General features: G+C 38.6%; 4 protein-coding genes across 5 annotated transcripts in view; 2 read left to right on the forward strand and 2 right to left on the reverse strand.

Annotated features, from left to right (window-relative positions):
* The window catches only part of LOC140943227 (alpha-(1,3)-fucosyltransferase 7-like), a 13,176-nt gene extending 10,348 nt beyond the window's left edge, over positions 1-2,828 (reverse strand). Inside the window, exon 1 of the mRNA XM_073392295.1 lies at positions 2,678-2,828. The gene's annotated coding sequence lies outside the window, so the exon portion shown is untranslated. The remainder of the gene's footprint in view (positions 1-2,677) is intronic.
* A 1,876-nt stretch (positions 2,829-4,704) lies between these two features.
* LOC140943773 (uncharacterized) lies at positions 4,705-10,339 on the reverse strand. 2 transcript variants are annotated; one of them, XM_073392884.1, is made up of 5 exons: positions 10,230-10,338; positions 10,125-10,158; positions 9,980-10,031; positions 9,285-9,358; positions 4,705-4,962 (listed from the first exon to the last, which is right to left on the reverse strand). In XM_073392884.1, the coding sequence occupies exons 1-5, from the start codon at positions 10,284-10,286 to the stop codon at positions 4,835-4,837; spliced, it is 345 nt and encodes a 114-aa protein (XP_073248985.1). In that variant the 5' UTR covers positions 10,287-10,338; the 3' UTR covers positions 4,705-4,834. The 2 variants fall into 2 exon arrangements, with proteins under 2 accessions (XP_073248985.1, XP_073248984.1); XM_073392883.1 differs by lacking the exon at positions 4,705-4,962 and adding an exon at positions 4,969-5,779 and having other exon boundaries at positions 10,230-10,339.
* A 5-nt stretch (positions 10,340-10,344) lies between these two features.
* LOC140943772 (uncharacterized) lies at positions 10,345-14,837 on the forward strand. Its single transcript, XM_073392882.1, has 5 exons — positions 10,345-10,435; positions 10,512-10,545; positions 12,414-12,474; positions 12,780-12,856; positions 14,334-14,837. The coding sequence occupies exons 1-5, from the start codon at positions 10,382-10,384 to the stop codon at positions 14,468-14,470; spliced, it is 363 nt and encodes a 120-aa protein (XP_073248983.1). The 5' UTR covers positions 10,345-10,381; the 3' UTR covers positions 14,471-14,837.
* A 669-nt stretch (positions 14,838-15,506) lies between these two features.
* Positions 15,507-19,677, forward strand: LOC140943939 (uncharacterized). Its single transcript, XM_073393046.1, has 3 exons — positions 15,507-16,573; positions 17,174-17,359; positions 17,753-19,677. The coding sequence occupies exons 1-3, from the start codon at positions 15,514-15,516 to the stop codon at positions 18,334-18,336; spliced, it is 1,830 nt and encodes a 609-aa protein (XP_073249147.1). The 5' UTR covers positions 15,507-15,513; the 3' UTR covers positions 18,337-19,677.
* The last annotated feature ends 1,271 nt before the right edge of the window (positions 19,678-20,948 follow it).

A 20,948-nucleotide genomic window follows, 5' to 3' on the forward strand; every position in this document is an offset into this window, starting at 1 on the left:
TAGTATGGGTATTTTTTTTTTGGCTAAATCGTCCATTACAGCATCAGTACGCAGGTTATTTGTTCGAATTTAGCCTGTATATACGTAAACAAGCAAACTTTCTATCTGGCAATCACGAGATGTTAGTTTTCGTCAGCGACTGGTTCCATTCGTCGGTTTCCCGTTCCCCGAGCTGGTTCACTGATATTTTCTTTTTGCCCATTTTTCTATTTATCAGTATATATTATTAAAATACTTTAAATATTGTCTTGTTTAAATTTCACTGCATGGTAAAGTTTTTCCTCGTTTTTCTTTTTTCTTTTCTTTTCACGTACGATTGAACCTCTAACAACAAATTAAAGAATACTGTTTCGGTTTGTCAGGTCAGTGTTTCAAATTTACGTTCATCATTTGAATTTTCATTTCATTTTGCTCACAAATGGCCCGTTACTGCTTTCATTTTCCCTTTTATGTTTCTTGTCTTGCTATTAGCGGTTTTTATATAGTTTTCCTATTTACGCAATATTGCGCGAAATGACTTCAAGACGTTTTGACAAATCTCGATAAGATTTGACATTCGTGACTATCAAAATGTTTCTCTGACCAAACAATACCCTGGCAACCTAGCGAACAACCTGTCATTTCAAATGAAACTACACGCAACGATTTTGAAGATTGTTCTCCTTTCTGACCGTTTTTAAGCACCCCACCTTATATTGACGTAAAATGTCTCAGAAAAGCACACGCAAGCGTTTATGAGGACTGAACAGCAACCCTGGCAAAGCGAAAAACACGAAAGCCACCAGGCACATCTTCATTATCGTTTTTGACCGATACTGGCAGCCCGAGGGTTACTCGGGTTAATTTTTGCTGGGTATGTGCCGCTGGCCTCTCAGAGCCCCTACCCCATTACAGTCTATTCTGTGGCCAATTATAGATCCCATCTTAATCACTTTTGGGCAAATATGTAATTTTTGGGTTCCTAACTTAGTCACTTTCTATTTACGTATCTACCTTTAATACTGAATGAAAAACACTTTCCTTTTCATCTACCAGGCCTTTGATTTGAAAAACAACGACACGATGCCAGTATTTGAAATCAGTGATTTTTTACAGTGTTGGGTTTCTTACACCCAGATCTTACAAGCTGCGAAAAAAGTATATATATTTTATCTTGTTGGCTGTTGCTAATATTGATATATGCATGGGCGGATTTAGGAGTGTGTCGAAGGGCAGCAGCCGACCCTTTTCCTATGAAAGTTTGTATTATTTTTAAAGAATTCCGTCTCAGAAAAATAAAAAGTATCCAAAATAGAGCTGGTAAGTATCCTGGCCTCCTCTCTCTGAATTTTCTGGATCCGCCCCTGATATGATTAACAATAATATCGAGTTCAACTATACTTAGAACGCTTTTAAAGCAATATAATGATTCAGTTCGGGCTGGCTCTTAATGATTTATAGCGAGCCTTAAAGCATCCAATATCCTACTTTACATCATATTCACATCAGTCGGCAACAGGAGCTAATAATAATATTATGATCTCTTATCGGCACTAAGCGAAATTCTATAGAGAATAGGTTATTTTGTTGCACCTAACAGCGCTATAAGTGATTATACATAGGTTTCCTTTGGAAATGTAAAATCAAATAGAAGTTATAAGCATCAAAAGTCAACTCATGTCATGTTTCTTTGTCTCTAAAATGGACTATTTAGTCAGCTGAACGCTGCATTTATTCAGTTATACACACTGTGCGTACAGCCCCCGAAATGATACCGACCGCGAAATGATCCCCATTTCTGTTCCATTCTTGGACGTGATCGATTCTTTCTGACTTGAGTTGAATGCTTCAAAAACTGGGGTATATGGGGAGATAGAGAAATTATGAAATTAACTTTGACTTAAATATTATCCGTGATGAAAAAAAAAAAAAAGAAAAAGAAGGAGTCAGACGTCATAAAAGCGTCAAAACTTATTTACTCCTTTCCACACAATGTGGTCACAAGCCGGTAAATCCGCGGCCGTATTTGCGGTCGTATATCAGTTATATTTGGCTGAAAGTTTAGACTTCTCAGTGGGCACATGAATAAATTATTACCACATTTTCAATCCGTGTCCTTGGTTGCAAGAGGTTTGGGAAAATGTCGATTTATAAAACAACAAAAATGATTTCAACTTTCAGTCTCCAGTGCCCTTTGTTTTCTAGTTAATTTGTGAATGAAATTATTTCCAGCTTCACACCGTAAAAGCCAGTAGAGTCTATTGTAATATTTTATTCATTACCAACAACTCTGTTCCATTTACACTTCCATTCGCCAATCGCAGAGATAACAAAGATTTCAATTTCTTGGCGTAAAACAAAGGATTTATAGTTTCGTTCTCGTTTCGAGAATTGAATAGGAATAATGCATGCGAAGCCGAGAATGTGAAAGAAATAGTTAACGCACTGATAGAGCGGCTAAAGCAAAGCGCTTGGACCAACCATAAAATAATTTTTAACTATGTGGGCCATATGGTTCCAGACAGACCGGTTGCTCGTTTGAGTTTCCCAGAAGCTGGAGAGCATATAAAGGAAAATGAAACCTGATTTTACAGAAACTAGGGATCTCAACTGTATAATCAAAACGACGAAATAAGCATACTTAGGCGGCTAAGTGTTAATATTCCCATGTAACTGACTGTTCATTCATTATTATTACCTTGCTTCTTCCCCGATTACTTGAGATTTCCGCTCAATTTTGGCAGTCTTCTTTATGTGAAAATGTTGAACTTTCCACTTTTCTCCAAAAGAAAAAGGTCAAGTTCTTTTCGTACACCACCGTGCGCCGATAAACTGTTAATGGTATAAAGTGCCGAATATAAAGTATATATACGCTTAGTTGAATAGCAACCTCGTCCCTAGTCTGCTACACAGCCGCTTTTAGTGTCGTCACGCAACGCGAGGAGTGTTGCGTGACGACACTAAAAACGGCTGTGTGGCAGACTACCTCGTCCCAGGACCCAGCTAAATGCCGTAGTTTGTTTCTTTATTTATTTTTTTATTATTTTTTTTACGGTAAGTCCCATAAATTAGTCAGTAAAACCAACAGACCTAAAAATGATATTTGCTTTCCTATTTGATATCTTATCCTTCGAATGCGCTTATCAACGGAGTGGAGATTCTATTTTCGCAGAAAAAAAGTACCCTAAAATCTGTCTAACAATACACTGGTCCGTAAGGACGAACCATTAGAAAAGTTATGTAAGGGGGTGGGGGATGGGGGCGCGGGCGAAGTACAAAAAAAAAATTCGCGCAAGGGAAAATTGAATGAAAAAAAATTCTTGCACGCCAATTAATCCTCAAAAATATTCATGCTATGGCCTAAAAAAAATTTATGCAAGGAATTTGATGACGAAAAAATTCATGCGGCTCGAAAATTCCCCTCCCCCTCCCCCATAACTTTTCTAATGGTCCGTCCCTAAAACGCCGTGACATTGACCTAGTATGGGAGTTGCTCGCTCCGAGTTATGGGCTCCTGGTAGAGTCTAATTTTGTCCCCGATTGTAGTTCCCTATTTTGCGTTTTATGACCCTCTACTTGACCAAACAAGCTTGGTCAATAATACATGACCAAGAGAACTTTTTCCTTGTGGCCTCTCGGATACCTTAAACTTCCCCTTATTGTAAGCCCCCCCCCCCCCCCCCGTCCCACTTATAGGCCCATCTACCTTTCACACAAAAAAGATACACCCCGTTATAAGCCCTCCCTCTAGCTTGTATTGAAATGAATTCGATTTTTTTACGACGTTCTGAAACTTAAGTAATGATCCGGGTAAGGTGGATAGCAATTTCTTTTGTTATGCGGCAACGGTGTTTTCCCACATAGGAATGTTCTCATTTTTACACAGACAATAAAACGACATGAAGGCCGTTTACTCAATAAAATGCATTTACACTCCACTTTGAAAGGGTGTTTTTTTGTGTGAAAAGATTTTGACCAATCACAAAAGTTGAAAACAATAGCCAAGAAAAGTTTACAATTTTACATGTTCCCCACATGTATAGGATTTCTTTGTTATTCAAACTGAGACCAGATTTTGTTATATGGAAGATGGTTGGGAAGTAAGGATGAATATATGTACCGCTTTATGAAGTTTTGTTAACTTTTGCTGTTTAAGACAATCAGAAATAAGTACAGACAATAGAAATGTTAGCACCTTTTTTGCATTCCAACATATTCGTTGCCGTTGTTGCTATCGTTCATATCTGGACCGTTTCTTAAAAAGCGAGTAAATTAAAAAAATATATTTTGATCTGCACCGCTATGTAGCTCGTTTTCAAACGCTTCCGTTTTCTATTCTGTTAAAAGTCCTCTCGGATATAAGCTCACCCGTTTATAAGCCCTTCTAAAACCCCTTACGAAGTTGTATACGTCCAGGACATATGAGAGCATCAGTACGCAAGCTGCGTAAAGGACTTCAGTTCACATTAGCGTTTTTGGCGCGCCAGGCTTTGAGCCTATTAAAGATTCTATAGAGGATTCTGCAAATCGTTTTTCAAGCAATTTATTAAAATAAAGCAATAGTTAAAGGTCACAAATGTGTTGTCAACAATGTGTTTTTGCTAGAGATGTCTTTAGGGACTTCATAGCCTGTGTCGCAGACAGTCTAAACCACCTGTATAAAGACTAAACTAATGCTCGAGACGATGCGTGGGCTGGCTGAAACGCAGGCTAGGAACTAAACTATGACAGAGATAAAAGACAATCTTTAATACAAACCGTCATCTAACTGATTTACAGACAGAGAATAAAAACAATAATTACATTTGACAGGTAAATAATGAAGTTCGCGTTCTTTGTTACAATTTCGGGGTTTTCAGAGCCCCGGTATTGTATCTTTACAGCACGAAAATGTCTCGTCATCATCTCCACAAACCGCCTCCAAACTGTCATCATCTGTCTCGCAGTTTTCTACCAGGGGAGGTGGATTAAGCACCACGAAACCTATGGGAATTAAAAAATAATGCCTTAAACTTTGCTTCCAAACGTAAAAAAAGAAAAACTGTCTGCTAGCAAAGCAGTGTTTTCAGGTGAGCCACAGTAATAGTGATACGTAATAGTAACTGAACCAATCACAAATCACAACAAAATTGACAGCAATTTATTATGGATTTTATTAATAGCCTTTGGATAAACTGCTGTGACAACTGAAATGAAACCTCTTTGCCAGTTATTTTGGAGGGTATTAAAAAGGTCAAATTTTGCTTCCAAGAGAACACAAAATCAAAACTTTGTAGAGTACCACGCAAAGTACTAAAGGAAAGCATTGTTTGGCAGCTTTCGTTTGAACGGTTGCATCTAGCTGAGACTCAAAACTTACAATCCCCTTTTACAGCACAATTGACAGTGCTACAGGTCTAAAAAGTACTGCTTGAAGTAACCTCATGGTGCCAGTCAACTCAAAGTTTAGTTTAACGCATGCTCCAACAGTCTTCACTGGTTAGTTTCACTTTGCTGCAAGTTGTGATTGGTTCATTTCATTGCGTGCACTCTAATTTCCTGTGACTAACTGGAACTTCAATCTTCGAAAGAACACTGTTATTGCAGAGTGATGACAAGGCCATTTTGATGCATTTACAGTTTTAAATCCCCCGACTGCCTGCAAATCTGTTAGATTACATTCGTCACATGGCCTTCAGAGTATGACAAACTCTCAATATTTCATCCTCATCTGATACAACTTCTGTTGCAATTTCATCATCCCCATTTCCCTCATCCTCTTCACACATTATATCGGCCACAGAAGTAAACCAGATTTGATCTAAATTTGAGTTAAAAATAATTGCAATTAGCGCACAATCATTTATGACTTCCTCTAATAGCCATGACAGTAGATGAATATGAATTCCAATAGTTGTCTTGAGGATGTGTTGGCTACAATAGTACACACGCTCTGATTGGTTGTTTTCTTGTAATAAATAGGCATTATTTTCTTGTAATGACCGGGCATTACTAGCTAGGTGTCCAACACATATACAATCTTATGGACATCCATGTTATGGTCAACTGACGTCTGTCAAAAAGGGTATCCACTGACGAGTGTCACCTGATGGTATTGTGGGCTAAAGTGTGCAACTCACTGAGGTGATGTTGTTTTTTTAAGTAATCCACTGACCAGTTGTTGGTTTTAATCGATTGCAGGCTCAGGTCCATAATGAAAAGGCCAAATAATAAATAACTTATTAACCTCGTTCGTTTGGTCATTACATAGCCTGCGTAGCATGGCGGTTTTGGTTGGGCGCGCTAAGTAATAAAGGCGGGCGAGGGCAGACAAACCGCGAGGAGATTGGGGCGGAAGCAACTTGAAAAACCGCCTGCACGGACGGGGGGCTTTTTTGAGTCGGTCCGCACGCCAGCGTACGGATCGTTCCGATTGGTTCGGAATGTTCGCCTGTCAATCAAATATTTTGGTAATCTCCCATGGGAGAGTTTCGAGGGACTGAATAAATCATCTCCGCAAAACAAAATCAAAATATCAAAAAAGCGTTGACCGGAGCGTCGTCGGTCTTGAATATTTGACGGGAAAACAGGGCAATTGTATTGAAGCCTAAACAGGAAATGGCCATTTACAGTCTTCTTCAAAGGAGAGATGTCATGGAAATTTTGTCAACAAGATTTGGCAAGAGCATGATCTTTACTGTCTTTGCTATGGCTAAAGAAGAAATATCCTCATCGAAAACCTGTATGATCACAATTTCCCCTCTAAAACGTACTATCGACGACCAGATATCTGAAATGTTGTCGCTGTGCTGTAAAGCAATGGACCTTATGACAGAAACAGTAAATTTCAGTGCTTCGAGAAAGTTCACCTCAATTTTCTCCATTACTCGGTGTTAGAGAATAACGTACTCCAGCGCAATACATCGAACGGTGTCCGCGATTGTGGTCGATGAATCGCATACGGTAGAAGAAAGACGCACAGCGTAATTCTCCATATTTTTTTGCTTGGTGTAGCTTAAGCTACAACTCAAATCTGAAGATCGCGCTATACGCAGGGGCACCCAATGGATCTGTTCCTCAAAATATCTGTTCTTCAGGCACATTTTTGCTGGCTGGGAGATGTGGAAGAAATAATAGTCCTTGGAAGGAAAGTGTTGCTGGGAAAAAGATAATTCAGGGTGTCAGAGGGGATTTGAAGTCTAGAATAGCTGCTACGGGTCACTTGTATGGGTTACTTACCACTCAAGATCTGAATTGTGCCCTATGAAACTTCCCAGTAAGTCAGGTTGCAGGTTGTAAGTTTGCTGGCTGGGAACTCTTCCATCAGTCTTGCTGGGAGTGAGGAACAGATAATTTTTTTCCAGCAATCTCCCAAAATGCTTAAAATAGTCTCAGAAAACTTTATTCACGCTTTGTTGTTGTTTTTTGGTCTTTTTTTCAAAATTTCCCGTTGGGTGCCCCTGTATACGTAAAAATACAACATCCTGCAAACAACACTTACAAAGCCGGGCCCAGCGTCCAAACATTCACGGACAAAGTAGTGACAGAAACTACAAACCAAGGCTCCTTGGTTTGTAGTTGTCCAGATCCAGGCATTTAAGTCGGAAAAGACCAAAGAAACTAAAATATTTATCTGCCGTAATAAAAAGCTTTAGGCTTTAAGAGTGGTCAAAGAAATTAGTACTTTACAACTGCATCTGAGATCAACAAATTCTAATTAGCGAAAATAACATTAACCACAGGAAATAATTACTCAATACGGATTAAACAAACCAACTCCATGACCTCTAAATAAATGTAAGACTTTGTGCAGCAAAAATAAGATCTACTCAGTCAAGTTTAGAACGCAGTGTAGTCACCTATGCGCGAGATAGCCACAAAGAAAAAACCCGTGTTTGTTCAAGCAAACTCCAATTCCGGCCAAGGTCACGTTTTACACTATATCACGAGCTTTTGTGTCGTGTTTAGGCTGTCAACACTTTATTTCTGATTGGCTGGGAAAACTGAAACCAAATAAGTTGTCAACAGAATGTCAAAATGAGTTGAAGGGGGCGGCAGTTGAAAAGGCCACGAATCCGGGCAGGCGGTTTTTATTTTTCTCGCGGCTTCGCCGCTCATTCTCGCGCGCTTCGCACGCGAATTTTGCGGCTACGCCGCTCCTGCGCCCGGATCGACAAAACCGCCATGCTACACAGGCTAGTCATTACAGGGAAATCTCAGACCTCAGCCTTGATGTACTGACATATGTCAAGGCCCTGGTCTGAGATTTCCCTGTAATGACCTCACTCTCCATTAAAAAGGAGAATATAATGCCTAGAATATATTACATCATGTGATTTGTCTATGCAAACAGCATGCTAATGACAGTGTTTGAAATTACATCTTATTGGCATCAGGAGATAAAGTTGAAAGAATCTCAGGGCATCACGTTCACTTCTCAGATTTTGAAGTAATGCAGTTTAATAAACGAGGAGAAGACTCTAGTTCCTCTTGCATGGCGAACAGCAAGCTGTTTTGGAGCCCCAATGTCCCCTGGCCAGAAAACAAGCTCTCCCTTTGGAAACCACATAAGTTGAAGACCACACAAGCTGTATCTGTCCAGATGATTGAGGTGGGGATAGCACCTCTTTCTTTTGCACTTTCACTTATACCAATAATGAGTCCCCTTCGCTTCTGACGATTCTCAATATTATTAGAAAGCTTGCTCCAAGCCATAATGTTCCCCCATAAAATAATAATTTACAGAAGAAGAAAAGGGGCTCTGAAAGCAGTTGACTGGACTTTGAGATCAAGAGCAAATAAACTCTGTCATGCAACATTAAAGGCAAATTATTTAGTGATGAGCCATGTAAAAAAAAAAAAATGCCTTTAAGCTTTGCCAGAAAATAATTTGTCATACACCTTTTCTAAAAGGTTGCTTATTAATATATTACAATAATTGTCATACACTAAAATGCCAATAATCTTGATACAGAAAATCCGATCAGAGTAAAACTAGTTTGCAGGCCCAACACAAAGAGAAACTATCAAATGTTTTCACAACAATGAAGTACCTTGCTATGATCAATGCTTAAAGGTAAACCTGCTTCAAAAACAAACTTCTCTGACTTTTATTGCTGAAGAACGATTTCAGCTCATTTATTGCTGATGGGAAATGTTTTGAATATGAGTAAGATGTAGATGTTGGGGAATGATATGGAACTGCACAACTGCATCCTGTCCAAGTCATGTGTGATTATAATAATGGCCATGACTAAGAACTTCCGGTATTTTTCTTTGAAATGTCCTATGATGAACTCACACATGTAAAAAATGTATAAACTTACTGACAGCTGCTGACAGTCTGGTGTGTCTTCTGGCTAGACTTTTACACAGATTATCTCTGGCTATTGTGTTGAGTCTGTAACAAAGAAAAACAAACAAATAAATCTTCAGGGTTTCATAAAGGACCACTAAGAAGGTGACCTCGAGCCAATTGAAGTGGGAGTGACTTCCCACTGAGCTCTGTAATTATCATGATAATCATTCTCAGCATAGGCCTGATTCAGCTGGCTAGGGCAAATTAAGACCAAGGTACTTACCAGTCAAAGCCTTTAGTGAACACTGCTGCTTACTGAAGGGGTTGCGTCAAAATAGCCCCCTCCCTACCCCACTAGTTTTTCCCCCCAGGCCTGAACCACCCACCCATTGTTAAGGCAGTCCCTGGGCTATCCAGCTGTACCCACCAAGATGGCACGCCCCCTACTTTTTTGGACACCGGGCTGGCCTGGAGCCAGGCTGTGCCTGACGCCAGACAAAAACCTAGTGGCCACATTTTAACAAAATCAGACAGATATACACCTCATGAAACCACCAGTTTATTATACTACTGACATAAAATACAAATATATCATTAGAACTTGTTGATTATTTCCCTTTTCTCCCTCTATGGAAAAAGTAGCCCCAGCTGATATTTTGAGCTATACAGAAAATGAGAGAAGCGACTCAAGATACAAAGCAACTGCAATGGAAGCATACTTACAATCCACAGTCTCTAAGAATAGATCTTCCTACAGAAGAGGATATACTTCTCGCTACAAAGTGAAAGAAATAACTTTAGATTATGTAATAATTTGTGTCTAATTGTTGGCTGCAAAACGGTCCACAACTTGCAATAAGCCACATACCTTTTGGTATACTGTTCGCAGACAAAGCAGCTTTCTGTGAAAAAATATCTTAGCGTTAGGGGAATTGTATCAGAAATGCTAACATCATTGATCAAGCCAACTTACCGACATCTGAACCGAAGCTCTCGCAAATGTTCGAACACAACGTGCAGCAGCCGCCATCTTAATAAATTCCCATCAACCTTTTGGCGAGTAACTAACCTCGTTTCCATGTTACTTCATGAACATGCGAGTTTGTGTTCAGCGGTTATTTCAAAATGGCGGCTACAGCTGCACGTTGCATTCGTTCTCTGTCCCGTTCTTCAACTGTGGTGAGCTCTGAGACCATGTCTTTTGTGGTGTTTTCAGTTTTAAGATTTAGTTAAATCATTTGATTACTTGTTGCAGTTGTCTTCAAGCATCACGAGGCATACTTCACAAAGTAAGTTTTCCTGCAGTGGAGTGATTGTATTTTGTGAACATTGTATGATGAGCCGTTATATCCTTTAATTAACCGGATTATAAATCAGGTTGTTTTAATCTAGTTATTAGACTTTCTATCAACTAACCTAAAGCTTCTTCTTCTCACTAAGCTAAGTAGCCCTGCAGTTTGTAGTATTTCTGTGGTTGTTCCCAACCTATATCGACGGTAGTTGAGAGAATTTACCTTTTCATCGCTGATCAGTACACTGTAGTGTCACTGATGACCTCCATTCTCCTTTTGTCACTCAGTGTAGTTCAAGTGATATTGTCGACAAGTGAATTGTCAGCAAATCGTCTGTGATTATTTTTGGTTAAGAGAGTCAATGGTAAGAAAAGCACAAATTAATGATGTAACACAGCATCATTAGGGGTGTGAAAATTAATGGGCTAATATTAACAGAAAAAAATGCACTTTATTTGAGTGTCAATACACTTAGCCCAAAAGTATTGACAAGGGACACTATTTTTTATCTCGAACTGGAAACGGGACTGCCATTTTTAGGTCTAGCTACTTGTAATGCAAAGGGAGTACACTCATTTCTCATTTATTTAACCCTTAGACGTACACGCAAATTCATACCCCTACCGTAGTACAAAGGGGGTTGGGGGGGGGATGGAACCACTCCCCAGAGTTTTTACTATTTTGCAGTATTTCAAAACGATTTTGCCTTCAGTGGAAAGCCTTTGATCTTCTTAACATGATGAGGTATATAATTTTACGGTTGGTGGCGGTGCTGGAGGCCTTTATGATAACAATGGTCACCATCTTGGCTGCCACCTTGAATTTTACCAAGAATTAGAAATCAGGTTAAAACGGCGAGAAATGCTGATTTTTTTGTGCTTGACATTAAAAATAACACATAAATAAGCAATCTGCATGATTTTAGCCACAAGATTTACTTTTATTGTTGAAAGAAGGTGAAAAAACATGTATTTTCACTCAAAAATGCCTTGACCACCTGCTACTTATGATGCCATATCTGCTAACCATAGAAACTGACTATCACTGAACTTGTCTCAAAATGTGTGCATGCAATAAAAAAACAGCTACTGAAAATGTCTGGTGCTGATGTTTTATTGTCTAGGAAAAAAACTCAGAAAAACCTCGGAGACGCCTTGTACGTCCAAGGGTTAAGACCCTTAGTATTGGTCTCACTGTCTGGCATGGGAAATCAAACCCGTGATCTTCCACTCTCTAGTCAAGCAGCATACTAACTGAGCTAATCCTTCCGTGGTTAAAGAATCTTAGATTCTCGCGAAGCAAAAATAATAATAATCCATTTTTATTATTATTAATTTGTTTAAAATAATATCTGGCACGAAATTTTTGCAGGTTCTAATTTTTGCAATTTTTGTGGTTTTTCCAGCAATCCGCAAAAATAAGTTCCTGCAAACATTTTTCAGAGTAAATATTCTCTAAATTAGTAATGGAATTTAATAAAAATGGAATTTATATAGTGCTTATACATCGTTGTCCTAAGCGCTTAAATTATATTTAATTATATTTGCTTTACAAACATACAGCACCAAGAAATCATGTCTGTTCAATCACAACTTGTCTCTTTCATTCAGAAACAACGAAATACTGGTTTATTGCTTGAAAATATGTCTTTCTATTGTACATACTCAATAAAAAAGAAAACATTATCAATGCTGGGTGCTGGGTACTTTATGAAAATCACAAAAATCAATTCCCAGCAAGAAAAACCAATCTGTCCTGATCACAAAAATTAGTTCCTGCAAAACACAAAAAATTGCCAATCTGCAAAAAATAAACTCCCACAATAATTTCATGCCACATGGTATGCTCTTTATTTTACTCAACAGGATCTATGTTAGCCTCTTCATCCCCACTGCTGAAATCATTTGTTAGTACTGAGAGTGGATTGTAAGTAATGTTATTATAATAAAACTGCCTGTGAAATTATTTATTTAAATTTCTTTATTCTTACCAAGATTACCCTCATGGTCATCATTATGTCCTTGAAATCCACCGAAAATAATCAATATGAGAACCAGTTATGATACGTTTGTGAATGATTTTTTTCACTCGCAAAGCCTCAATCTAATCCGTTTCTAGTATACTGCATTTTTCAATAAAAAAATCACAAACCAGTTGAGCTTTACAAGTCCATTGTTGTTACATAATGACTGTTTTATTTTATTTTTCTGTTTCCTTATACATTTTTGTAGATTAAAAGGATCAAGAAATGTTGCAATTTCATCCAGGTTAAATATGAGCAAAAGATTTGCACCATCTTTCTTTGTCTGTAAGTTTGTGCCTTTTATTTAAATAGCGTAATATTGTAAAATTCCGAAAATAAGCCCCTCCTAGTATAAGCCCCTCCAAATATAAGGCCCACAAACTCGTAACGCAAAAACCCTCCGTTACATCGCCCCACCAAATATAAGCCCCCTGGTGGGTTTGTACTTGGAAATTGCCCTCAAATACAAAGTAAAACAAAGCAAAAACAGTAAATTTCCTTCCAACTATAAGGCTAGCTCAATCGATTTTGAAACACAAATTTCCCTCGGTAGATAAGCCCCTCCAAAAATAAACTCCTCGAAGAGGGCCTTTGAAAAATATAAGTCCCGGGGCTTATATTCAGAATTTTACGGTATTTAATGAATAATATTGTAACCAAGCCTGCAACAATAGACAGTCATTAGACAACTTTCCAAGCCTGGTCATCCTTTATCACTCATGTCTGATGAAATATCAACCTTGATCACTAGACATTATGTTTGGCTTTTAAAACAGAAATAATTATTATTACAGCTTATCATTTTGAACATGAGACTTAAATCTGTGTCAGGTAATAAAAACCAGACCAGATGTATCGAAAAATTAACATAAGGATAATATGTTTGACCACATTTTTGGTTTGTTAAACGAAAGTAATGACAAAGTCAGGCATCTGTCTTTATGAAAGCAATGATTGTTCTCTGCAGCCCTGTTTAACTATTACTTTTTGGCTCAATTTTTTAGTGATTTATAAAGGTTCAGGTGATAATGTTACAGGACAAATTTGATTTTAGGCTAATTTTGATTTAACCTTGGTTGATTCACAATTTCCCTTTTCTCCTAGTCCTAGGAGATGAAGAAAATTGAGAATCAACCAATCAATCAATTATTGAGAATCGAACTAGGTTAATATTTTTTTTTACCTGAAACCATTTTAACTTGTAACTCCAATTTTTGTATTACATAAGCAAAGTAAATATGTGTACTGCAGTAGCTAAGTTCACGTGGATTATTTGGGCTTCTTATTACAAAGCACTAGTCACAATGTGACACATCAGTAATCCTTTTCTAAAATTAAAAAAAAGTACTTATCCTTTTTATTGAACTCCATTGTACTTACTCTTATTTACTTTCACAAATTTTTAGGATAATAGGGTGTACTGTTTTGCAGTAATAAATATTGCAAATATTGCTATAATTTATTGCAAACAGGCTCCTTGCCTTACACCTGCTGAATACCAGGGAAAAGAGGCCATCTCTGCTAGCAGGGAATGCACAGACCTGAATGCTGGCAATAATCTTTGCATATAATTTATTATCTTCAATCAGATTTCAAGTTTTCTACGTTATTGAATAGTTTTTCATTTTTGTATTTCATCGTGTGACTATATGAAATTAGCAATACACGGAACTAAGAATAAGGCTGTCAAGGTGTTACAGTAAGAACTAAGTTCTATCGTTGTGTCAGAAGATTTTCCTTTAAATTATTGTTCTGTCTACAGGTAATGTAGCCCAGGCCTGTCCTCTGTCGATTGACGTGGGCTGTGAAGTGAGTGATGCTTTAGATGGTAACCTTGGAGATGATGATGGCGATACTTGGTCTCAGAGTGATGATGAACCCTATCAAGGCGACACCTAACACAGACTCACTGAAGACAAAAAACTTTGGATAAATTGATTTTAATGCAGTCAGCAAGACAATAGAGCATTGTTTTATTCTATAGACTTGTAACTTTTGTCGGTTATGTGAATATCAAGTGGTCGTGGCTGTTTGTTAAGTTTTTCAAACCCAGAGTAGCTGATTCAGGGAACTGCTACTGCGTGGGTTAGGTGATGCTGTCAATGAAGGCTTAGTGCCTTGCTTTAAGTCAAGAATTTTTTTTTACTACCTCGCTCTTTGCCATCCTTCAAATACTTTCTCTGGACTTTTTATGTAAGAAAACAATTTTTATTACCACCAGTACAAACTGTGTAAATTTTTGAAATACATATTTTGTTGATCCTCAGACCATGCCTTTTAGTGTGAAAAGATATTAGGGCATATTGAGCGGGTAAGTCACACGGTACAAAAACACCATGCTTGGAATGCAAGAAACAATTTGGGACAAGTCAAAGAAAGCTTTATATACCATTCAAAATGGTATTTTCCTTTGTTTGTTTTGTCCCAGAACATTTCTTGCATGATTTCGGCCAGCATAGCTTTTTTACACCACATGACTGACGATCGAGCTGCAAGGGCCTAATTCCAAACCCTGGTTCCAGAGGGAGCACATGACATTTCTTTTCATTTTTACCTTAACATGCGTGTCTTTCAGACCTAAACATTTTTAAGTCTGTGCCCAGTTTGGATCAAAAGGGCAGAAAACCATATCCTTTGGTACCAACACACGTGTGTGGCTAGGTAGCGTATTTTAGGGCTTACCCTCCCCCACCTCTGCCTTGCCCTCCCAAGCCTTTTACCAGAGTCTCTTCATGGGTTGAGTTTTAGCACTGCAGACGATATAGCATCATCTGTCACGATTTACAACAAAGGCTTGCTAACTTTTAGCGTATTGTCAAGAAATCTCTAAGTAAAATCTGTGATAAACTGTTCCGCTTAAACAGAGTACCCACTAGGTAAGCCTCGTCATGGGGGTGGACGAGCAAAATTGTTAAGAGACTGGGACTTCGTACATTTCAAAGATGGCGGGCGAAGACGACTGCTTCGATGAAGATCTTCTTTTCAAAGAATTTGAGGTAGAAAAGGCGAAAAAGACCGTCATAGGAGAAAGTGAGGGCTGTAATGAGAAAAGGTCATCGAAATCTTTAAAAGAAGAGAATGTACGCCTAAAGAAAGCTCTGAAAACTTTGATCAGTATGTTGAGGGTCGCTCATGCTCCAACAACGGGAAGCGAAAGTTCAACGCCGGAAGCATGTTTACCTCTGTTTCAGGCAGTCTTTTTTGATAACAGGGCATCTATAAGAAACAGAGAAAAAGTCGAGGAGTTTGTGCAATCTCTACAGCAACGCAACTCCGAGAATGGCGACGAGAGAGAATCGTTTGGTAGCGAGAATTTTCCGCCATCTATCTTTGAACTCAATTATGAACTGGAGAAGCTTACCAGCCAAGGTGATGGTTGCAGTACGTCGATGGCTGTTATAAGTTCTCTTCAGTACTACGATCAATACTGCATAGACTGTTGTGGGCTTCCTCTGATTGACTATAATCCCAACATTAGTGACGGATGGAATATTCCAAAATATGAACAGGTTTATTTCAGTGTTTTGCCCCATGATGAAGAGACGCCGAGGGTAAAGATAAAACAAAGTAGGGCTTGTTTTAACTGTGGCAACTTTGGCCACAATGTTCAAGACTGCCCTGAACCCCGAGATTTTGCCAGAATTAGTGCAAATAAGAGAGAGTTTGTCAATAAATTTGTCTCCCCTATAACTGGTAACTTAAAATCCGCAAAAAGGAGGTACCATGGTGATGAATCAGTTGAAAAGCGCTTTGAAGAGTTTAAACCAGGAACAATAAGTGACAACCTTAAAGAAGCCCTTGGACTTGGTCAAGAAGACCTTCCTTTGTACATTTATAGAATGCGATATCGTGGTTATCCCCCGGGGTATTTACCAAAGGCAGCAAGACCAAGCTTACTTCTTTATGATGGGGATGGTAACATTGATGATTACGTTGTTGAAGAAGATGATGTTCACATTTCTCTTATTGAGTATCCTGGATTCAATGTTCCTCTTCCAGAAGGTGAAATATTTACCGTTGTAGCATTTTTAGAAAGCTTGTTCAGCTTATGAAAGTCATTCAATTCAGGTATATCGGAGGATTTGACAATATTTTACAAGGAGAAAATTGAGTTTGAGGCTACCAGGCTCACACAAACCTTAGTTAAATTCAAAATAAATTTTTTACTCTTTCATCACCAGTGGACCCTTGTGAAGCTAAAGCAAAAAATTTTCTGAACACAGATGACCTCTTAAGCAGCTATATATCGGGGATTGAAATCCCCAATATTTATGTAAGACAAACTCTTCTGGTTTCTGCATGTTTGCTTTTTTTAATAGGGAGAAAATAGCAAACTTTGATTTTAATTCTCATAACCTGTTTGTTTGATCATCTTCGGTTACTACTGGGAGAAACTTGATTATGATCACTATTGAGAGGGTTTAGCAGCGTCTGGTAGCACCTTACAACTTTACCTTTTCCCTTCAAGACTAGAAACATCAAAGTTTTTGAACAGAACATATATGCTGGCAACCCTAGTTTTTGCAGATTTAGAGAGTTGGGCTCTCTGCAATTTTTCTGACTTAGAGCTCAGCCTTGCTACGCACACTTTTTTTCTATTAGGTGTAAGAGACAACTCAGCTAAGATGGGATTTCCACCGATGCAGATGCATCAGCATATTGACAACTTAGCAGCTATGTTTAGACACACAAGAGGACTTGCAAACAGGGGAACATTGAATCAAACCAAGAAAAGAAAAAGACCAGAGCTGGACCGAGAAGAAGAGGATATGGAAGTTGAGGAAGATGGTAAAAAGAATTAGTACTAATAACCAATGTGTTTCATTTGAAATAGACAGTGTTGGACCCCCATATGAGGAAATGCCAAAGCACTGAAAAAGTAATAATAGCAAACAATAATGAATAATGGAATGATTCATTATACCAGGGTTATTTCATATTGAGATCCTGTCCCATGCATATTACTATAACTGGAAAGGGGAATAGTTAAACCTGAGTTTTGCTCAGGGTTTCATTCTAGTGGGTCCGATTACTGTAACTGCATCAGGGTTTTCATTTGATTTTGTCTTGAAGATTGTTTTTTCTTTGACTTTTTAATTTTCTGTGGAAGAAAACATTCTTGCTTTGTAGTGAATTTAAAGGGTTAGGAATTTCATTATTTCGTTGTTTATCCTCTTACAGGTGGAAAGAATACATCAGTAGAGTTTGGATCTGCAGGTGTTAAGAGAACAAAGTATGATTTCGGTGAAGACAGCACTCAGGAAGACAACCCTGGCTACTCTCCCTCCCACCCTGGTGTTCAGTGTGGATCAGAAGAAGAGGAACTTCTGAAACGTTTCAGAAAGCACAGTGCAAGTGGCACCTCACATCACCCTCCCTCAGGAGGCAGTTTAACAAGCAAATCAAAGATGAAGAGGAAGAATAGCTTAGAAGAAGGTGAGGTGATCTCTGATTGTGAAGGTGAGCTGGATGATGGAGACGAAGAAGAAGATGATTTCCCTGAGACCAGTCTTGGCTGGTGGCTGAAGGAGCCATTAGAGGCTGTGTCCAGTACTCAGCCAAAGCTTTCACCTCCTCTTAAACCCTCGGTACAGCTTCCTCTGGAGGCGCTATCAAGATTCTACACCAACAGCACAGTGCTGCAGAAGATGAGCTTTGAGGATAGAGTTATGTGGCTGGATCCCATATATGGTAACATCCAACCGGTGTCTGGGCGATATGACAAGCTGCGTCAACTACTAGGAAAAAGGAGTGTCACCAAGTAGAACTTATAAGTCACCAAATGTGGTGTCATGTTTATTATGCAACAGTTTCAACAACAATATTTCCTGCCACATGTCTCTTAGTGGCCTAACAGTGTTGCTGCATGGCAGAAGTATGTGAAGGGGTATTGCCGCCTTTCTTGTATCATTCTCTTGACGGCTTTCACAGTGCCACACAGCTTTGAATCATTGGTTAGCCTTGCAAATTTTGTAACATAAGAAGTAGGGGAAACAGTATAATGAAGCCTTGTTGACAATTTCACATAGCACAAATAAGTTTAAAGGAAATTTAGGCTTTTCTTAAATTGAAATAATTATTTTTAGCATGCATCCTAGTGTGTGACTATCTTATGTGTCACAAATTCATTCTTGTACCAGTTCCATACTTTTTTATGTATAGTCACGGACAGAAATTTTTACTGAAAGTTAATTCCTTCATTTGTAATTTATATATGGTAGGGTACATTTTTTATTTTGTACCATTTCTCTTGACACTGTTCAGGCAATGAAAAGAAGGGACTTTTCTAATCTAAAACGAGATGTTTCTCAACATTTTTCTTGCAAAATGTTTTAACTAGGTAGACAATGGGCAGAAGAAAAAAAGTATGCTCCCCTTCCAGTATTAATTTTTCTTTATTCCTCGTTATTGTAGTTTCAGTGCCCGAAGGCTTTTAAAAAACGCTTCAATAGTTGCTACTCATTCATGACATGTTTACAAGCTTAAAATTGGCGGCTATGGACCATAAACACTTTTTCTAGGGCTCGGTATGGACAGTCGTAAATTGTCTAGAGCTACCCTCTCCCCTTGAGAAACGGATTTTCCTGATGGAAGTGGCGGCTAGCCTGTGTACAGACGTTCCCCCTCCCGCAGGAAAAATCGGGGCGGCTGTACACAGGCTAGGATGGTCAAAGCCGATACAGTGCGATAGTGTAATTTCTTTGCAGTATGAAACACACGATCTGATTACTGTTCATTTGAATGAGCGCGTAAAGCATTTATGTGTTTATTTATGTAATTTGGCCTCGTCCTCACGTATCCCTTTTTCTTTGAAAACGGAGATTTTTCCTACGTTTTTGCCAACCGTCCACGCCTACCCATGAAAACGGTCACCGAAAATGTATTTTCAAAAAGCTCTCCAGAGAAGAGACTTTTGAAAATTCTGCCTTATCGTTCTCGTGCGAACAGACGAAAACGGAGGTTTCGAATACGGTGACCTCATAAATCATACAGCACCGATTCGAATACGCTACGTGTGAACGCGCGTTTTTTATTTCGAAAACAAAGAAAAAATCTCCGTTTTTAACAATATCCCGATACTTGTGGACGATGCTTTAGATATTGGTGTTTCAGGTGATACATGCGGTTGTAAATAGAACGTTAATGGTGACTAATACAAGTAATTGATTTGCGGGATTGTTACATCATTTGACGTCTTCAGACTAATCTGAAAAACTAATCTGCCAATGGAACATTGGTTTTTTCGAGTTTTTGTAAGCACCAGTAAGCGAACATTGCGAATGTGCATTGTTGAAGAGCGGCTTATAATAGGTAAACTGTAAACTTACCAAAATTTGCAAGTAATTTGTTTAAAGCCAGCGATGATATAGCCAAGCATAAACCTAAAATCGCAAAATTTACCTTACTGGTCCATGTCAAAACTTTAAAACTCGTGGAAGGATCTACTGATTTCAGGAGACGAGATCAGTAATTTCTCAAAAAGTTGCTCAAAAAACAATCAAAAGTTGCTCGAAAAAACAGAAACTTTTTTGGTCTGATGCTAAAATATTCAAAGAAGATTCTGCGCCAGGGGGGGAGGATTTGGCTCCTTTTTTACCGGAAATTCATAAATTGTCTACTAAAACATTACGAAATATTGAAGAAAGGCCAATTAAAGCACTAAAAGTCGCTCCGAACTCTCAGAATTGGAAGATAACTAGAGAAATTGCTCAGAATGCAAAAAGTTGCTCGAAATGCAAGAAGTTCCCAAAAAGTTGCTGAGCTACTTGAGGAAAGCCCTAGGTTACAGTGCCCAGAAAGCTGTGCTCCCGGCGGCGAGGGCAGGGGTGGGGAGGAGAGAACTTTTTCTCCTACCCCCGCCCCCACGAAAGCTTGCACTCCGGCTAGAAAAACTGTTCAGTGTTTTCTGTGTTTGCACTAGTTGCACGAACTCCCACAAATGAGCCTGCTCGCAGGCTACGCCGACAGCGCTATCGCTGTTGCTCCTTGATTTTTAGAAAAACGTAATTTTGCTTTTACAACTTCAAAACCAATTTCCGTTTTATTTTTATCACTACCAGACTAGTTGGCTACCTGGGTTTTTAATAGCAGCCGCCTTCTGTCGGTCTATCTTGTGTTCCCTTTGTTCCCACGAAAGCACATATGAATGTTTTATTGATCTCAAACACATCTTAGGAGCAACTCATAGGTTTATATTAACGATCAGAAAAAAATTAAAAAAGCCTCGAATTTCGAAGCAAATTGATTGAAAAAACATTTCATCTGGTTAAGGACGTCCACTTTAAATAGAAGCGTACGTTCACATTTTAACAGTAAGCCAGCAGATTGTAATAAGGAAAACCCTTAATACTGACAACACCAAATATTTGCTGTTGGC

The sequence above is a fragment of the Porites lutea genome, chromosome 7 (genome assembly GCF_958299795.1).
Source record: "Porites lutea chromosome 7, jaPorLute2.1, whole genome shotgun sequence".
NCBI lineage: Eukaryota > Metazoa > Cnidaria > Anthozoa > Scleractinia > Poritidae > Porites > Porites lutea.

Coding starts and splice junctions, on each gene's coding strand:
- LOC140943773 (XM_073392883.1), bottom strand. CDS start 10,286: ATGGCGGCTGCTGCACGTTGTGTTCGAACATTTGCGAGAGCTTCGGTT. Junction 10,159..10,229: donor GAGCTTCGGTTCAGATGTCG/GTAAGTTGGCTT, acceptor ATTTTTTCACAG/AAAGCTGCTTTGTCTGCGAA. Junction 9,359..9,979: donor ATTCTTAGAGACTGTGGATT/GTAAGTATGCTT, acceptor TCTTTGTTACAG/ACTCAACACAATAGCCAGAG.
- LOC140943772 (XM_073392882.1), top strand. CDS start 10,382: ATGGCGGCTACAGCTGCACGTTGCATTCGTTCTCTGTCCCGTTCTTCA. Junction 10,546..12,413: donor CACGAGGCATACTTCACAAA/GTAAGTTTTCCT, acceptor TTTACTCAACAG/GATCTATGTTAGCCTCTTCA. Junction 12,475..12,779: donor GTTAGTACTGAGAGTGGATT/GTAAGTAATGTT, acceptor ACATTTTTGTAG/ATTAAAAGGATCAAGAAATG.
- LOC140943939 (XM_073393046.1), top strand. CDS start 15,514: ATGGCGGGCGAAGACGACTGCTTCGATGAAGATCTTCTTTTCAAAGAA. Junction 16,574..17,173: donor CAATGTTCCTCTTCCAGAAG/GTGAAATATTTA, acceptor TTTTTCTATTAG/GTGTAAGAGACAACTCAGCT. Junction 17,360..17,752: donor TATGGAAGTTGAGGAAGATG/GTAAAAAGAATT, acceptor ATCCTCTTACAG/GTGGAAAGAATACATCAGTA.